The following is a 15,507-nucleotide window of genomic DNA, read 5'->3' on the forward strand; positions in this document are numbered from 1 at the left end:
GCCTCTTGAGGTATTTGCCCCTCCATCTTATAGTTTCAGTCCCTCTTTGAAAGGCATTTCCAGCTGAGAACCAAGAGACTGGTCTGGTGGAGGAAGGAGACCTCATGCTGTTTCACTGCTAAGATGGAGATCTTTGTCCCTGCCCTCCTTCCTTGCCAAAAAATGGCCCCTTGATAGGTGGTGGCCCATTAGCTTTGTTGATGCCTGGATGGGGCGTCGGCTTTCCTTTTGTGTTTGAGAAACTGGTTTAGCCACCCCCCAGATTTATCTGAGAAACATACTTCAGTCCTGATTTCAGCTGATGTTTATCTATAACTTTACACACAATGTTGCTACATGCATTTTACCATATTACTGATCAACAAGTTATGAGTTTTTAAGTGATACCTCACAAGGCAAGCCTTGTACACAGATTATTACAATAGTGTGTAGGGTGTGTGAATACAGGGTTGCATTCTGTCACGTTTATATATATATACTACCTAGGATATATGTTATGTATTTTTATGTATGTTAAAGCACAAGAAATCTTTTAACAAATCCTTTTTAGTTTTGAGAGTCTCAGGTGAAGTTTTTTGACTAGTTTTTAGTCATTGTATTTCATACTACTTCTCTGCAGTAGCGTACCGTATGCGAATGTCTTAAGAGTTTTCTGCTTCATGCTTTTCCTAGCCCAGTTAATGTCTATCCAGCCCTTTGAACATCTGTACTGCTGTAAGTGCAGTTACTTTAAACTTCATGTAAAATTGAAAGTTATTTATTGTATTGTCATTACTGAGAGGTCCTTCTGATTCAAAAATATTTATTGTTCACAGCGGAAAGAGAAGCTGATTGTATAAATAGAACCATCAAAGAAGAACCCATGGAGATAGATGATGTAAAAATGGAATCCCCCACAAAAAATGAGGATATTCACTCTACAGCAGATTTAATCAATGTCAGCGAGGGGTTTCACTTAAGGACTTGCTACAAAAGAAAAGTAAAAACATCAAAATTAGATGGACTACTTGAAAGGAGAGTAAAACAGTTTACGCTGGAAGAAAAACAGCGCCTAGAAAGGATGAAGCTGGAGGCTAGTTCTAAACCTGTAGGCAGTAGATCTGTGAGTCCGCAGAAAAACATAGATGAGCCACAAACAACTAAAGCAAAAGAAGGAAGCCAGATTGACATGTCTCCCCAAGACAGAACCCATATTTCAGGTAAGATCCAAACTGAAGATTCAGTTCAGGACTGCTTGCCAACCAGCAGTACACCTTGTACAAAAACCAGTGAACCAGACCAGCCTTCTTTGCCTTCCGTAGACAGACTGTCAAAAAGAGAAGGCCAAGTACTGGATGATGCCTCTGAAATTCAAAGCTCAGTTCAGAACGTCACTAAAGAAGGTGATTCTGAACCAGTCGCTACTGATAATAGCCAAGGACAAGAAGTTCTTGAAAAGAGAGAGAGTGAGAATCCCCTCATGGATGACTTAAAACAAACACACACAGAAGATATAAGCAAGAGTGGCACCTTAAAAAACAATGAAAAATCTTCAGAACAAAAAGTATTTAATACCACAGTGTCTCAGAGTAAATGTGAAAATCCCTTACAGCCAGTGGTAACTAAAAGCAGCTGTGAAACAGATGTTCAGCCCATTGCTGAAAAAGCAACCTTGAAAGAAAAACCTGAAAAACAGGTCAGTGACCCAGAAAATAATTGCACGCTGAAAAGCCATTCTGAACCAGTGTCCCCACAAGAAAATGATGAGGGAAAAGATATTGCTCAGAAAAGCAGTGATGGTAAAACTGAAAACAAGATTTTATTTGATCAGAAACAATCATTAAAAACCAAGCTAACTTTAGAAAAAACACCTGAAAGCCAAACTCCTGAACATGTTGGTGGAATAAATGTTACTGATGATTTACTGAATTCTAAAGTCACTGAAGCTAATGGTGAAAAGCAGGGTCAGGAACAGAAAATGGAAGCAAGTACCATAAACAAATGTCTCGATCAGCTGAATCTAAAAAGTATCACTGACAAAAAGAACAATAAGAATGGAGAAATAGAGACTAAAGTTGAGAGAGAGAAATCGGTGGCATTTCAAATTAATGGAAAAGACAGTGATATTAAGGTATTGTCAAATGAAGAATGCTTAATGAAAGATACCTGTGATACTAAGGCAGGGAGTGATATTGAACCTAAAGTCAATAATATTAGTAAATCCATTCCTGAACATGAAATAAAACCATTGACTATTAAAGAATGCTCTGTAAAGCCATTAATGAATGGTGATATCACTATGGAGGATACAGATTTAAAAAATAACTTGGATGCTAAATCATGTTTACGAAGTTCTGCGGAGATTGGTGGTGAATCTGGAGAGTATCCTCTGCTTCCAAATAAAATGTCCAAACGTGTGCAAAATATTGGAGAAAAGCAGCGTTCTCTTGAAAGATCCAACTTTGTTGATAGTGCTTCTACACAAGCACAGCTTTCCTGTAAGGAAAATAATGTGATTAGTGAAGCAGAATCCATGGAAACTGAAGCTGTTATGGGTAAGGAAGTTGCACCCTCACCAGTAACTTCTTGTGAGGAATCTAGCTTGAGTAGTGACTTTACTGATCAGAATGGCCTGCAGATGTATAATAAAGTTGAAAATATCAATGGAGAAAATAAAACAAAAAATAAAACTGTTATTACAGAAGTGACCACCACAACGTCAACTGTTTCCACAGAATCCAAAACGGTGTTTAAAGTAGCAGAGTTGTCAGTCTTCAAGGATGATAAACAAACTATGGTGTCATCTACAGAAAATTGTGCCATTTCCACTGTAACCACCACCACCACTGTAACTAAGCTTACCGCACCTGCTGCAGACAGCAATGTTGATGTCATCTCTGTACAGGAGCACAGTAAAACTGTGATTACAACAACAGTAACTGATTCATTAACTATTCCAGGAGGCACGTTAGTGACTTCCATGACTGTGAGCAAAGAATATTCCACAAGGGATAAAGTGAAGTTAATGAAATTTTCGAGACCCAAAAAGACTCGTTCTGGAACAGCCTTGCCATCTTACAGAAAATTTGTTACCAAAAGCAGTAAAAAGAGTATATTTGTTTTACCCAATGATGATTTAAAAAAGTTGGCCAGAAGAGGAGGTATCAGAGAGGTTCCCTATTTCAACTACAATGCAAAACCTGCCATGGATATTTGGCCGTATCCATCCCCAAGACCAACTTTTGGTATCACTTGGAGGTACATACTTAATGTTTACCTTTTTAAAGAAGAATTTGGGATGGGATGAAATTAACTGTAAAAATGGAAGCAATACAATAGGCATGCAAAAGGTAATTTTTTATTGACTTAAGGTACATCAAAATAAGGCATTCTTATTCCAAAATAAGCATCCACACACAGGTTTGCACTGAAATCACTAAAGGTGTTGGTTACAGGTGATGTAAGGCTTGTCTCTATGGGAAGTTACTGCACAGCAAGCTAGGGTGTGAACTTACAGCACAGTAGCTATTCCGGCGACACCTCTTACTGTGCACAAAAATGCCCTCTGGCAGTTTAGCTCTGAGCTAAACCGACAAGGGTGCATTAAGTGCTCAGTAATGTGTTTAGGCCATGAAGGTCGTGCCAGAGTAGCAAGTGCACTGTAAATTTACACCCTAGCTTGCTGTCCACTAACTTCCCCATGTTACAAGTCCAGTTTTTAGATGGATCCAAGCAACATAAAACCAGATTTTAAAACAGTGTTGTAGAAAGGTTTACCATAAAAGAAAATTATCCTGTCCACTCTAAACAAAAGTGGTGGAAATAGATTTATATGGAACTGATTCTCAGGCTCTGTTTAAAGACCAGTGGAGATGGAACCTCAGTGGTACCTATAATTGGTGAATAGGTAGAATAACCTGTTGGAACAAAATAGTTCTGAAACTGTTTATAATACTAACCATATTTAAACATGGTTGTGGCTCAGCTGCATTAAATGTTTTTTCTTTTTGTTGAGTGTTTTGGTGATGGTGGGAGGGAATGTTATAACTGTTTTCAAGGTCCCATGTTTTTCTTTCAGTAGCCTTATCTACACTAGATAGGATGCTTAAAAATAGAGGTCAATCTGTACTAACATTCCCATAGGTGAAGATGGATTAGTGGGAAATGTAAGAAAGTTTAGTGTAGACACAATTTCTATTACGTTTAAAATGTAGTTATAAATTTACTTTTTATAGTCTGTGTGGATGTAAGGTATGCTGTAATATACTTTTAGCCATAACCATGTTTAAACATGTTTTTGTGTATGTAGACAGGGTCTGAATTTTATTTTCTTTCAACAGCCTAATTTTCTTGGTTTTATGTGATTATTCTTCTTTATAACACAAAACTCTTTGTACAGTTGGGCCTGAATGGTATATGGTGTCTTGTAGATTTGCCTGCTAAAGCTCTTCCTTAATTCCACTGCGTATCCACAGACCCTCATGCTTTAGGGCTTGGTTCTGCTCCCGTTCAAGATGATGGAAAAACTCCTAATAACTTTAATGATGCATAATCAAGGTTTTAGTGCGAATCATCTTAACAATTTTAGTCTCTTCTCATCACAGAATGCTTACTAAGAATCATTCTAATTGCTCTGTATTCACCTTAAAAGAAAAGGTGACCAAAATCCATTATTTTTAAAAAGCAATAACTATTGCTGAATTGTGTTATGAAAGTTTCTTTTGATTCGTTCTTGATCTGTTTCTACAGCCCATTATTACTTGCAAAAATCTGCAGTATTATGATCAGGCACTGATATTTTATCTTTGATATTTAAATCATAATAATCATTGTTATAAATACAGCTGAAAACTGAGTTTCTCTGGTGGGGAGGGATTTGCAGATTCCTGCAGAAAATCTTCACTGCAGTTTATGGACCTGCAGAAATACTGTTAATTTTTCAGCTTAACTCATTGAGAGAGGCCCCTAATTTTGTCCCTGGGTACCCTTCAGATAAACTCCCAGCTTCAGACATTAGTGTTAGCCACTTTGTGCTAAATCTGAATCCTTCCTGCACTGTCAGATATTGCTTAGATCTCAAACAAGGCTGCATTGTACCTACCTATCTTTTGTATGTGCTGTCTGTTAAGTTCCATATGTTTTTCCTCTGAGTGGTATTCGATGGAGGGATTCTTTTGGTCAGCCCCTTTTTGCATGTTCCTCCAGCTGCCCAGTGTCATTCCTGCAATGGCATGTAAATAACTCGATAAAATTCTCTCCTCTTCATCAAAATATGTTTAATCTATCCTCCACTTCCCAACTCATCACCTTAAGATGAGGTGTATTTGTGCACACGTGTCCTTTACCCACTTCCTAAGAGAATTCTGTATATGCATTGTCGGTAGGATGTAGAAATAAACTCAGAGAAACTTTTACAGTTAGGCCCTCCACAGTGCCATCAACAGGTGACTGTGCCTTGCTGCAGACACTTTCAAAACAAATATACACTATGCAATTCTTCTGTGGCTTTTCAATCTTAGTTTAGAATGTGCTAGGTTTTTATCTTTGTCAGTTTGTTCTGGACCATTTAAACACATGCCTACTAATAGAAGGCCCTGTTTCATTTACTTATGAAGAAAAGTGGAGGTCTTTATTTTAAGCTTTCCGAATTTTGACCTCATATGTCATCTAATAAAGATAATTCTATTCTGTAACACTATAGAATATATAGACTGTCATGTTTCTTGCACAGGGCTTTTTCCGGGGTCATGTGGAACAAAAGATATTTTTGAAGGACACGACAAACTAACATTGCAGAATTTAGGGGTGTTTGGTACAGCATCTTATCCCATTGTGCCGTGGAGTACATAGGGGGACCTGTCATATATCCAGCCTTGATCCACACATGCAGTACACACTGACATCAATGGGAAATCTTCTGGAGATCTAGGGCAGTGTGAGTTCCAAAGAGTTTGAGGAGCCAAATAAATTACAAGTGTTCATGCTACTTAAATACTGAAAAGATAAAATGAAAACCGTTTGAGTCTTTGGTTTGGTTAGTCATGAACTTAATATGTTCAGTTTAAAATGTAACATTTTTTTTTTTTTTTGTGGCTTGTTTTAGATATCGACTTCAAACGGTGAAGTCATTGGCTGGGGTGAGCCTTATGTTGCGGTTACTCTGGGCATGTTTACGTTGGGATGATATGGCTGCAAAACCCCCACCTGGGGGAGGAACTACACGCACAGGTAGTATTTCTTATAAGCTTTTGCCTTTTTAAAAATGAATAGTTTGTATTAATTTAGGATATTGGTACTGAGAGTCTGTCTAGAAAAGTGGAATATGCTACACAAACTTCAGTCGGTTAAAATCATATAAAATTAACATTATATGGTTTATACCAATTGCTATTTTACTTATTTTGAGTATTTGGAGAAATGGATGAATCAGTTCAATCTAAATGCTTTAGTTTTCTGTGTACATTTTTGAAAAAATCTAACCAGAAACAAAGTGTGTAGAGTTGCTTCCAAACAGTTACTTCAGAATGACCATCTGAGGTTAAGAAAAATTTCCCTCACCTTGGGTGAAATCCTGGTTCTACTGAACCCAGTAATGCCAGGATTTTACACCTTCTTACCAGTGATGGTGTTACTTTACACAAGAGTGGGGTTTAAATTTTCCTCTGACAATCAAAATTGGCCAGTGTGTGAGGTAGACAATCTATTCTGATATTACACCTCCTGTGGTTCTAGGAGTGGGCTGTTTCTTAAAATGTATTTCTCTGTTTTTTGTTTACTCCAAACCCATCTGCACACACAGTCACTTATTTCTGCCATTTTTAATTGCAATATTCTTTGATTTCCTCACTGTAGCCCATATTTTCAAATCAGACTGCACGCTTTTATGCATGCCTTATTTCCATGTGCACAATTCAGGAGTTATGTACACACATGCCTTCATGCAGTTAAAAGCAAAAATCCAGATTTGGAAATCTGAGCCTGTTCATGCAGGCACTTGAAATAGCTTTTATGCTTGCCTGTGAAACTCAATGGATTTTTGAAAGTTATTTCTCCACAACTTCCTGTCTTTATTTCTGATGAACAAATTGTTTACCTTTTATTTTCTAACTTAATACATCGTATTGGGTTAAATCACTGTAGAAACATCTGAAACTGAAATTACAACAACTGAAATAATCAAACGGAGAGATGTTGGTCCTTATGGAATTCGTTCAGAGTACTGTATAAGAAAAATCATTTGCCCTATTGGTGTACCTGAGGCTCCAAAAGGTATGTTTGTTTATAAGTCTTCAAATGTCGTCATAAATTTTATAGAAATAAGTTTAACCAAATTTTTATGGTAACCCTGACCATCTAAGGAGAGGGCATTGTTGCACAAATTGAGATAAGTATCCATTCTCCATTCAGTTGTGTTAAACAAATCAATCTAGTCATTCTGTTAGATTTATTATCTTAAAGTCAAAGGCCTTCCTGTTTCTAAAATGAGATTAGCAAAAATGAATGGGGGTAATATACAGTAAATCTTCTTTATAAGCAGGATATCCTGTCCTTAACATGTTAAAAGAAAATTATCAACTAATAAAAAGTTAACCCAACTCCATATCTAATCTACCATATGATATTGTAGATTCAAGTAGGTTACAACTTGAAAAACAGCAAATTTGTGTGTGTGTGTAATATTTACTTTCTCTGGATTTTCAGTAGCCATGCCATCATACAAAAGAAGCTAAAATGAACCTACCCCTACAGATCTTTAAAACTGTAGACATGATTATATTTTTCTCCTGATTTCATTAAAATCTAACAGCCCTCCTAAATACAGTTTTAGCTTTTAGCTTCCTGAAAATCAAAAATAGCTTGTGGATCTGTTTTGCTTATTATAGAGTCTTGGATAATGATACTCAGATTACTTCTTTAACAGTTAGGTTAGAATTTTTAAAAGTCTTCAGCTTTGGCCTAACAGTGCTGCCATTGAATTCAGTGGGAGTTTGTCTGAAAAATTTATTCTGAATAACCCCCATTTTCAAACACTTTAGAATTTGTATAAAAATTGACACTAAATAACCTTAAATTTGGATCTTAATTTTATTTCCTGGTTTATTTTAATGAATGTTTGACTTTTCTCTAAAGAAACTCCTACACCTCAGAGGAAAGGCCTTCGATCAAGTGCATTGAGGCCAAAGAGGCCAGAAACGCCCAAGCAGACAGGCCCTGTTATCATTGAAAGTTGGGTAGCAGAGGAGGAACTGGAATTATGGGAGATCAGGGCATTTGCTGAAAGGTAAACTGATGCAATTTAAATGACGCATTTTAGTTTGTGTGTACATTGGTAAATAAATGCTCCAACCAGATTGCCCAAGCTATAGGTGATACCCATAATGAATAAAAAATTAAGCTTTTAATGTTGTCTTTGCTTTCTTTTTTAAAAATGGGCAAACTTTAAAGTTGAAGGAGCAAGTTACTGGTGATGCCAGAAACTAATTTAATTGTGGCAGATCTATAAACCTACACACTAATTTTGTGTTAATCTAGTATGTAGTAACTAAGTAAACTATTATTTGACTGCTGTATGAAGTAAACAGTGTTGTGTGCCAACAGAGTATTTCTGTACAGCATGAGTCCTTCTGACATGCACATTACTTACTAAAACGATAAAGGTTTTAAATCATTCGCAATACGAATGAAGCAAATGTGTCCCTTAAAACAAAGGGTAAAGTCAGCCTTTAAGTCCCAAAGTACACTCACATGAAAGGAATATTCACAGCGCTTCACATTTAGAGGAAAAGTTATAGCTAGGCCTTTATCTTGCTTATCTAACAAAATGCTATTGTTTTGAACTGTTGGTGTTACGCAAAAAGTGGTGTTTTCAGTCTCTCAAAAATAGTTTTCAGAGTAGCAGCCGTGTTAGTCTGTATCCGCAAAAAAAAAAAGGAGGACTTGTGGCACCTTAGAGACTAACAAATTTATTTGAGCATAACCTTTCATGAGCTACAGCTCACTTCATTGGATGCATTCAGTGGAAAATACAGTGGGGAGATTTATATACACAGAGAACATGAAACAATGGGTGTTACCATACACACTGTAATGAGAGTGATCAGGTAAGGTGAGCTATTACCAGCAGGAGAGCGGGGGGTGGGGGTGTGCGGGGACGAAACCTTTTGCAGTGGTAATCAAGGTGGGCCATTTCCAGCAGTTGACAAGAACGTCTGAGGAATAGTTATAGACCACAGACTTGATCAATAGTTTCTTTGAAAGGCATTGCATTCATTTGCTTTAGAATATTTCAGGGAGTAGTCTAAGAAGCAGGACTAATTCTCAAAAAATCGGTTAAGCTGGATAAAATGAAATAGCCTTTTTGTGTACAGTAGTAATTTTTTCTTTGGTTGCTTGTCTTTGGCAGGGTGGAGAAAGAAAAGGCACAGGCAGTTGAGCAGCAGGCTAAGGTTAGTGAACAGAAGAAGGCTGAGGAATTCAAGGCCCAAATGGAGGTTCAACTAAAACAGCAACGATTGGCTGCCCAGCAGGTGGGGGAGCCATTAGTAGTCCCACCTGTCAAAAAGTTTGCATTGTTAGTCTGCATACATCCAAACACAGGAAATAAAGTATGCCTCTGTAATGCTATTTTTCAAGTATAATTGTAACTTTTCCAGTATATATACAAACTCAACATTCTGGAAAGTTCCCACTGAGATATTAAACATTGTTACTTACTGTACGTAATACATACATTATTTTGAAGTACTGGGCTGTAAGAAGGATATTTTTTTTTATAATTGTCTTTCAGTTTTATAGACCCAGTTTAGATTGTGTCCAAAAATGTTTTCCTTCCACTTTTAAAAGGAGGGTGTGAAATAGCATCCTCCAGGTGGGATCTGAAGCATTCCACAGTCCGATGGAAAGCAGCTTGAACACACAGTTGACTGTGAAATTGGCTAGATTGGTTCCCATGCTAGAATTAGGACAAAACTTTCTGATTTTGTCCAACCCTGAATTTGTCTGGGTACAAGCATGGAAGGGGAGGGTTGTGTTTTAACCTGCTAATTAATAATACCCAATAACTGATCGCAGGTTGATTTTTTTTTTTAATTTTATTTATTTTGCACCCTGATTTTTCCAGAATGGTTTCATTTTTCCTTTTGTTTTGTATTGTCTGTAGAGAATACATTTCTGCCTGTTAGTGATTGATACCACAAATAGTATTTTAGAATTATCTAAGCATAAAATAAAATGCCAACCCTTAGTTAACGTACAAACCCATTACTTTATTTTCTAATGTTTATGCTATTTTATATCTTAAATCATGGCTATTTTAATTCTTAAATCATTATTTATTCACTTGTAAATAGTGAAAAAGAAATAATGTTGGTGCCTAAGCAGTTCTACCCACTTTTCCCAGACTTGCAGTCACGATTCAAATTGATAAGGAGCACTGCTCAATGTGAAATATATTGGAAAACATGCAAATTACAATTGGCATTTTTGAATTGCTTGCAGATAGCAGTCTCTCTAAAATAAAAAAGCACCATTGCTTATGACAGTGACAGTATGGGAAGCCTACTGTCATGTAAGGGATTGTTGAATATGGTTTTGAGTAAGCTGGAGATTGGCTTCATTGTCAGATGAAAAACTTTAAATAATGATATTCTTTTGATGATGGTAAATTAGATAAAGTAGAAATGGAGATATCTTCACTTTCTGACACTTTGTTACCATTAGCAAGATAAAGCTGCTGCCAGCAGTAAATTCAGGAAAGCCAACAGTAATTAAAAATTGAGCTGTGTGTGTAATACAGGTTTGCATCTGTCATTGAAATTGATGAAAGCCATGGACACATACTGAAACCCAAAATATGGGCATATATTTTCTGACGGTAGTTTATCATGATAAAAACTTTCTACCTTTTGATCTTTCATATTTCTTGATAGTCTGAGAATAGTGAATAAATGCACTGGATTGATTATGTACAGCATTCAAAAGATGCTGTATATAATGTGCGGTGTAGCACAGTGGAATGTATACATCTGCAATACAGAAAGTATTTCATGGCAAATTATAATATTGCATGTCTATGTCAATTGTGATAGCTTGATAGCAATCTGTAATATATTCTGCTTCAATAATTTAGTATTTAGATTTGCTAGATCCTGTTTGCATACCTTATTTTTCAGTGGGAAAAATTAGTTATTCATCCCTTGCAAAATCCACAAATTTTAACTGTTCATTCATTCATTGAGTTTTTCTTCTAACTTTGATAGAAGCGACTGGAACAACAGAAGCAGTTACCTACAACAGCCACTACGGTCACTACAGCAAGCAGTACTGCAACCACTGCCTCCACTCCACAGAAGGTTGTGGTAGGCCCATTAACAGGCCCAGTTCCTACTGGAACCAAAGTAGTGCTTACTACTAAAGTGGGCTCTCCAGCTACGGTAACATTCCAACAGAACAAGAACTTCCATCAGACTTTCGCTACCTGGGTTAAACAAGGCCAGTCCTCAGCAGGTAAATGATCTGTGCCCTGGTCTACGCTGGGGCGGGGGTGTGTGTGTGTGTGTGTCAATCTAAGTTACGCAACTTCAGGTTCGTGAATAATGTAGCTGAAGTCGACGTACTTAGATCGACTTACTGTGGTGAAGAGTCGACTGCTGCCGCTCCCCTGGCGACTCTGTCTGTGCCTCTCGCGGCGCTGAAGTACAGGAGTCGACGGGAGAGCGCTTGGGGGTCGATTTATCGTGTCTAGACTAGACGTGATAAATCGATCCCCTCTGGATCGATGGCTGCCTGCCGATCCGGCGGGTAGTGAAGACATACCTTAGGTGTCACTAAAAGAACCTGTTGTTAGTCATTGCTTCTGTAGCACACCAACTTTTTCTCTATAATATAGCAATATTGGGATTTAATTTCTGATCTTTGTGGTTAACTTTGTTACCAGTTTGGGAGGGAGCTGGTGAACAATTACTTTTGTCTAAAGATGAATGTCCTGTCCTTAGGCCAATATTTTTCCTGCACTCACAAGCCAGGTTGTTTCATTTCTTATCTATGCCAGTTTTATCTGTAATATTTATGGTGAAAGTGTTCTGTGCATAAATTCACTGTTTCAACAAACCTTTAAAAGATATAATGAGGGGGAAATGATGACTCATTCAAAAGTGGTTGTATAATAACCTTCCAGTTTTACTCTTTTATACTTAAGACATAGTCATATTTACTAATAATAATAAAGTTCAAAAATTGACTTTCTTATTTCAATAGCTACCAGCACAGCTGCTACATCAGCTACAACCATTGCCAGCACAGGTCAGACGTTCCAGATTGCAGGCACTCCAGTAACTATGGCAGGCAAAGTGATAACAAAGTTGCCACTTCCAGCAAACAGCAAGATTGTTGCCGTTAATGTGCCATCAACCCAAGGAGGTAGGGGTAAAAAATGTATCTTCTAACTTTCTAATTCAGATTGCATTGACATTATTTTCCTAGTGAAATAAAATGTGACTTGCCTCTTTTTAAAAAAACAAAAAAACCACAACCACCCAACCGGAATAAGTCTCTACAGCTTTTTCTTTGCTGCCTCCAAAACAATGGCAATTGTTTTCAGGCAAAAAATGTAGGTTTGTATCTTAAATTTCTGCCTGCTCTTACCCGTGACCTTGGGCCTTCTGCTCTACGTTCCATAGTGCGTAATCAGAAGCTCTAATTTCTTTCGACAACCTAGAATGCAAAATTCTTTTTTCTGCCTCTAAATTAGACATCAGCAAAAGGATTCTTTTAGAAGTGTAGCAGAACAGATGTAACCGCTAATTGTTGTAAATATTTGTTCCTTAGAAGCTGGTGTGATTCATTTTACTTATCAGTGCAGTACTGTTGGATCCTTTTCTTCTTGATTGGAAAAGACAACATGACATTTTGTGAGCTTGTGGATGGCATATCACTTCTTCACCAAAGAAAAATACTCATTCCTCCATCTCCTTTATTTAATCTATGAAAAAGTCATGGAGACTGCTAGCTTTGGATGGTGCTTTTTTAGGTGGATGAACGGCACTTACCATGCTCTTCAGTTCCATGAGTTTGAGGCTCGTTGAGATGTTTAAATAGGTCACTTGGAAGCAGGGAGGCACAGGCCATCCATATCTAAATGTGTAAATAATAAACACTTGTATATGGCACCACACATGGGCAAGAACCTCATCATAAAGATCAATAGAGAGGTTCACAACTCTGAAACACCATTCTTTGCCCAAATCCTTTTAAAATATCTGTCTGTGGACTGATACTGTGGAGCAACAGAAGAGGTAATGCTACTTCCCTATAGAACGTGAAGAAGTTTCTGCCAAGAGACTTTGACAGAAGTCCCACAGAACGATCATAAAAACTCAGAGTGAGAGTACTGGATGTCAGTGTGGAGTCCCTATGATTTATCACATTTGCAATTTTTTGTATTGATTGATTCTTTTTTTTATTAGGTGTTGTTCAAGTTCAGCAAAAAGTGTTGGGTATCATTCCATCAACTACAGGTGCAAATCAACAAACATTTACTTCATTCCAGCCAAGGACAGCGACTGTAACTATTAGGCCAAATACCACAGGGACTCTAGGTACAACATGTACTTCACAAGTAAGATGTTTTTCTGAGCTTTATCAATTACATTGGGTAAATACATTGGAAGTCATGGAAGGGTACATGAACAAACACAGAAGCAGGATCCTACATGCATATGCAGATGCACAGCAAGTCTCATAGACTCTAAGATTTCAGAATAGGATTATTGAATTATTAAAGTTTTCAAAGGTTGTGCTGTGTTGCTATGTAAGACATGCAAATTTTGATTCAGACTAGAAATAAGGTTGTACAGTGCCTAGCCTAGTACAGTGGGGTCTTGATCCATGGCTAGGGTGTGTAGGCACTATGGCAATACAAATAATAATGTGTAAATTTAACACGAAGGGAAATTAACGATTGAAATAATTTACCTAAGGATGTGGTGAATTCTCCTTCAGTGTAGTCTTTAAATCAAGACTGGATATCTCTCTCAAAGATATACTGTAGCTCAATCAGAAGTTATGAGCATGATGCAGATGCTACCGAGTGAGGTTCTCTAGGCCTATATTATGCTGAAGTCAGACTCGATTATCTTAATGATCCCTGTTGCCTTGATATCAATCTGATTCCTGGATTCCGTCTCCCACTCACTAGGCTGGCGTTCACATTTGGTCAGAGTGGGAGGATAAACCCACGCATAATTTTTTCACCGATCAAGGAGCCACTTCCATGTTGTCCTTCTTGGCTTTTGGCTGGTCTCTACAACACAAGACCTCACAGCACATAGTTTTAATGAGGAATCAATACTTATCAGAGCTAAGAAACTTGTTAGGAGAGTACATAGGACAGAGTTTTGCTAAAGTTGGCTTTAACAGAATTTTCAACCATGCAACATATAAATATATGAGCTACTTGTATCCCTTTATTTCTCAGTGTTTGTAAAGAATTCAAGGTTCAGCAGGATATGCGCTTTTTGAAAAGTTTTACATGTATGTTCTCCTTTTGCTGTCTCTAGATAATGCCAGGGACACCACTCCGCCCAGGTATGACAGTAATACGGACACCACTTCAGCCATCAACATTAGGAAAGGCCATCATTCGAACACCTGTAGTGGTGCAGCAAGGTATTCTTCCATCCAGTAGGTTCATTTCAATTATAAATTTCCAATGTGTGAAAACCATGGTTTGTTTCTCCATAAACATTTTATGTATCATTCACCCTAACTCAGAAATTACTGTATTCAGTGCAGTGTTAACAAAAACAGTGTTGGGATCAATCATCAGTTTAATCAAGGTTACTGAATGAGAGTCCACTGAATAGTAACTCTTTCATTCGGGTGGGTACAAAGAACAGGTTTCCTAGTTTAATACAAAACTTGGATAAACGGTTTAATGAATAATGAAAATATAAAATTATTATTAATCAGTTTGTAGAAAGGTTTGAATTAAGTGTTGTGCGAAAACACTACATGTAATTAGAGGAAAGCTAGGTGTTTTAAAGTGTCTTGTAAGTAGATTGCAAAATGTTTTACTTGAAATCAGATTCATATTTTTGTTTAGTCAGATACAGAAGTGACTAATAGATATTCTGTGGCAAGCAGAAATGCTTGCTTAACTTCTCTCATGAAGTTGGGGTTTAGAAGTTTTGTGTGCTTTAATGAAAAATGTTGGAAATGTATTTTAGCATAACAAATTTTGCTGTCTTTAACAGGTCAGACTCAACAGGTGGTGACTCAGATAATTAGAGGTCAGCCTGTCTCAACTGCCGTTTCTAGTGCTAGCACAACTTCTTCAAGTCCTGGACAAAAGGTAACAACAGCTCCTGGAACACCTCCACAGAATATACAACCACAAACCACAACGCCGCAGCCCACTCGTCCCCAGCAAGGACAAGTGAAACTTACTATGGCCCAACTCACGCAGTTAACTCAAGGACAGGTAAACATTTTTTTATAGACTCAGACATGAAAATATGCCCATACTGGTAT

At 37.4% G+C, this 15,507-nt stretch overlaps 1 protein-coding gene across 19 annotated transcripts in view; it reads left to right on the forward strand.

Annotated features, from left to right (window-relative positions):
* BPTF (bromodomain PHD finger transcription factor) overlaps window positions 1–15,507 on the forward strand; it is an 88,958-nt gene that overhangs the window by 53,336 nt on the left and 20,115 nt on the right. For 7 of the 19 annotated variants that reach the window (XM_037914068.2, XM_037914073.2, XM_043528608.1 and 4 more), the window contains 10 exons: window positions 816–3,237; window positions 6,083–6,207; window positions 7,120–7,248; window positions 8,110–8,260; window positions 9,383–9,506; window positions 11,238–11,484; window positions 12,235–12,396; window positions 13,443–13,594; window positions 14,535–14,658; window positions 15,231–15,457. In XM_037914068.2, the coding sequence (XP_037769996.1) occupies window positions 816–3,237; window positions 6,083–6,207; window positions 7,120–7,248; window positions 8,110–8,260; window positions 9,383–9,506; window positions 11,238–11,484; window positions 12,235–12,396; window positions 13,443–13,594; window positions 14,535–14,658; window positions 15,231–15,457 (3,863 nt within the window). The remainder of the gene's footprint in view (window positions 1–815; window positions 3,238–6,082; window positions 6,208–7,119; window positions 7,249–8,109; window positions 8,261–9,382; window positions 9,507–11,237; window positions 11,485–12,234; window positions 12,397–13,442; window positions 13,595–14,534; window positions 14,659–15,230; window positions 15,458–15,507) is intronic. The other 12 variants (XM_037914072.2, XM_043528612.1, XM_027817457.3 and 9 more) reach the window with 3 other exon arrangements.

This window comes from Chelonia mydas, chromosome 14 (genome assembly GCF_015237465.2).
Source record: "Chelonia mydas isolate rCheMyd1 chromosome 14, rCheMyd1.pri.v2, whole genome shotgun sequence".
NCBI classification, from domain to species: domain Eukaryota; kingdom Metazoa; phylum Chordata; order Testudines; family Cheloniidae; genus Chelonia; species Chelonia mydas.